The sequence below is a fragment of the Portunus trituberculatus genome, unplaced genomic scaffold (genome assembly GCF_017591435.1).
Source record: "Portunus trituberculatus isolate SZX2019 unplaced genomic scaffold, ASM1759143v1 PGA_scaffold_95__1_contigs__length_4923, whole genome shotgun sequence".
NCBI classification, from domain to species: domain Eukaryota; kingdom Metazoa; phylum Arthropoda; class Malacostraca; order Decapoda; family Portunidae; genus Portunus; species Portunus trituberculatus.
The window spans coordinates 1,754-4,923 of NW_025541736.1; the positions used below are offsets into that span (position 1 = coordinate 1,754).

The following is a 3,170-nucleotide window of genomic DNA, read 5'->3' on the forward strand; positions in this document are numbered from 1 at the left end:
CGGTGGGCAGTGTGTTACTGACCAGTGTGGTGTAATGGTGTTGTCATTGTCACCCTTGAGGGATTCTGAGGTGAGCTGGCTCTATTAGATGAATTACAGGATTCTGAGGACAATGAGAGTCAATCAGAAGGACTCATTAGTGACTCACATGAGGAATATTTGCCAGAAAAGGACAGTGAGGCCAGGAGCTCCCAGGAAGAAAGTGATGGAAGTGGTGAGGATGACAATTAAGGGAGATGGAAAGCATGTATGTTGATTTAGAAGGGTGTATGGTTTTAAATGTGGACATGGAAGCAGCAAGGATAAGAATTAAGGGAGATGGAAAGTATATATGTTGATTTAGAAGAGTGTACAGTTTTAAATGTGGACATGGAAGTGTGGAGGATGACAATTAATGGAGATGGAAAGCATGTATGTTGATTTAGAAGAGTGTACAGTTTTAAATGTGGACACAAGTGTGGAGGATGAGAATTAAGAGATGAAAGTATATATGTTGATTTAGAAGAGTGTACAGTTTTAAATGTGGACATGGAAGTGTCGAGGATGAGGATTAAGAGAGATGAAAGTATCTATGTTGATTTAGAAGAGTGTAAGGTTTAAAATGTTGACATGGAAGTGTGGAGGATGACAATTAGGGAGAGATAGAAAGCATTTATGTTGATTTAGAAGAGTGTACAGTTTTAAATGTCAACACAAAAGCAGTGAGGATAAGAATTAAGGGAGATGGAAAACATAGATGTTGACAGTACCTTGGCATGTGACTTCCATGTGTGCTGAAGGGCAGGAGATCCGCACTTCAAGCAGGAATGCTGGAAAGAATGAAAAAAAAGAAAAGAAAAGAAAAATTAGGTTGCTTATCAACAATAATGAGATGATGAGTGAATGTATCCAAGATTATTTATAGAAGCCAGTAAATATTGGTACAGAATGAATAACCAACATACTTGAAATGCAAGTTGCAAAATTGATCTCTGCATGTGTCACCAGATCAGTGGTGGGGCAGGTGGGCCATGTTTCTGGCAGGATTGCTGAAAAAAAAGGTGGTTAATCAACAGTAATGAGATACTAATGCATGATAAGTAGACATATCCAAGATCAAATACAGTAAAGCCAGTATATATTGGTACAAAATAATCAACATACTTGAAATGCAAGTTGCAGAATTCATCTCGATACAGGCGACCCGGATTTCGTCGAGCAGCTGGAAGTGGTGGCACTTCTTGTACGATGTCGTGCTGCTGCTCTTCAAAGTCAGGGTGGCCTGCATCAATAGGAATAGGAATATTCCTGTCTTTACATATATTGTGCAACATAGCACAAACATGCACCATCTTGCACACCTTCAATGGTGGGCTGACCCGGACCTCACTGTGCAAGACATGAAATCGGTGTTTCAGCTGCCCAGTGCCTCTTTGGACAACACTGCGTGTCTGCTTGTGAGCCCTGAAAGAAAACATCAATGATAATAACAGCCATCATATACCATTAACCTGTCAATATGATGGGGACAATCAAAATTCTATCCAGGTGTTGTTGTATTAAATTATTTTCATGATTTATTTTTCTTGCTCTACAAACCAATATGTATTAGTAGGAACTGTGGCACTGTCCAAATGAAGTGGTCCCTCCAGTTTTCCTCGTTTCCCAGCTCCACCCTCACAGCTCTCACTCAGCCAACATGACATCTATTGAAAATATGATAACCAAAACATTGAAGTAATGCAGTTCACAACCTGCACAGTGGGACATCTTGCCTCAAACTGAATTCAAATTCATACCGCAAGCCTCAAGGCCACCGTGATTGGTTGAATAAATTATGATTTTTTTTTTCATTGGCTGCCGGTTCACTTTCAAACAGAAGTAACCAATCAGCGGAAACAATAGCTCAAACAAAACGAGTCACTAATGTTGGCCCGCACGCTAGCCGCTGCCCTGGGTCGAGCAGCTCTCGTGTCACTCTGTCTCTGTTCTATTGACTCGGGAGTGAGATCGCCAAAAATACGATTAAATTTTTGAAATTCGGTATCACCATTATAAATAGGTTGCGCCTTATAAATATGGGATTAAAAATACTCGTAATGAGGAGCTCTATCTCATGAGGTGGGTAAAAAACATTTAGTGGAATGTGGTGAAACACTGGAATAATACCGTTTTTTGTATGTTTTTGTAATGTCAACTATAGCTATCTATGTATAGTGTTTATTTTTTTTTGGTGTGGGTTGGCTATGGTAGACTTATTGTGGGTGTTTTCCAGGTGTGATTTAAGGGTTGTTTGTGGAGTGCAGGTGTGTGTGTGTGTGTGTATGTATTTACCTAGTTGTAGTTTTACAGGGCCTGGGCTTTATGCTCGTGTGGTCCCGTCTCCATATCTACACTTATCCAATTTTTCTTTAAAACTATGTATACTCTTTGCTGACACCACTTCCTCACTCAAACTGTTCCAAGTCTCAACACATCTTTGCGGGAAACTAAAATTTTTAACATCTCTCAGACATCATCCCTTCCTTAGTTTCTTACTATGCGATCTTGTGCTTCTAAAGTCATATTCTTCTCTCAGGATCAGTTTCTCATTATCCACTTCATCCATTCCGTTAATCAATTTATAAACTTGTATCAGATCCCCTCTCTCTCTTCTCTGCTCCAAGGTTGGTAGATCCATATGCCTTTAGTCTCTCCTCATATGCCATCCCTTTAAATTCTGGAACCATTCTTGCAGCCATTTTTTGTAGTCTCTCTAATTTTCTTATGTGTTTTTTTTATGAAGTCCACACACTCCTGCATATTCCAATCTAGGTGTTTATTTTTAGTACTTATCAATTTCTTCATCATTTCCTTGTCCATAATATGTGAAATACTAATCCAATATTCCTTAGCAAATTGTATGTCTCTCTGAAAAATTCTATCAATGACTGTGCTTGTGTGTGTGTGTGTGTGTGTGTGTGTGTGTGAGGTGTTGGAAAGTTTCTTACAATTGATAATTACTCCTGCAGTGTATCACTTGTGTCACTATATATCTTGTATATCACTTCACTTATTCACTTATTCTCTATGTGTCACTGTCAAGCACTTCACTTACTTACCCACTGCTTCAATAACACTCAATTTATGTATGGCCTCCGCACACTGAAACACTAAGGTCTCTCTCTCTCTCTCTCTCTCTCTCTCTCTCT

At 39.2% G+C, this 3,170-nt stretch overlaps 1 protein-coding gene across 1 annotated transcript; it reads right to left on the minus strand.

Annotated features, from left to right (window-relative positions):
* Positions 1–944: 944 nt before the first annotated feature.
* Positions 945–1,685, minus strand: LOC123501019. The gene is made up of 3 exons (XM_045249566.1): positions 1,579–1,685; positions 1,144–1,443; positions 945–1,028 (listed from the first exon to the last, which is right to left on the minus strand). Exons 1-3 carry the CDS (start codon positions 1,683–1,685, stop codon positions 989–991), a joined length of 447 nt encoding a protein of 148 aa, XP_045105501.1. The 3' UTR covers positions 945–988.
* Positions 1,686–3,170: the final 1,485 nt, after the last annotated feature.

Coding starts and splice junctions, on each gene's coding strand:
- LOC123501019 (XM_045249566.1), bottom strand. CDS start 1,685: ATGTCATGTTGGCTGAGTGAGAGCTGTGAGGGTGGAGCTGGGAAACGA. Junction 1,444..1,578: donor GTTCCTACTAATACATATTG/GTTTGTAGAGCA, acceptor GTTTTCTTTCAG/GGCTCACAAGCAGACACGCA. Junction 1,029..1,143: donor TTCTGCAACTTGCATTTCAA/GTATGTTGATTA, acceptor CTTTTTTTTCAG/CAATCCTGCCAGAAACATGG.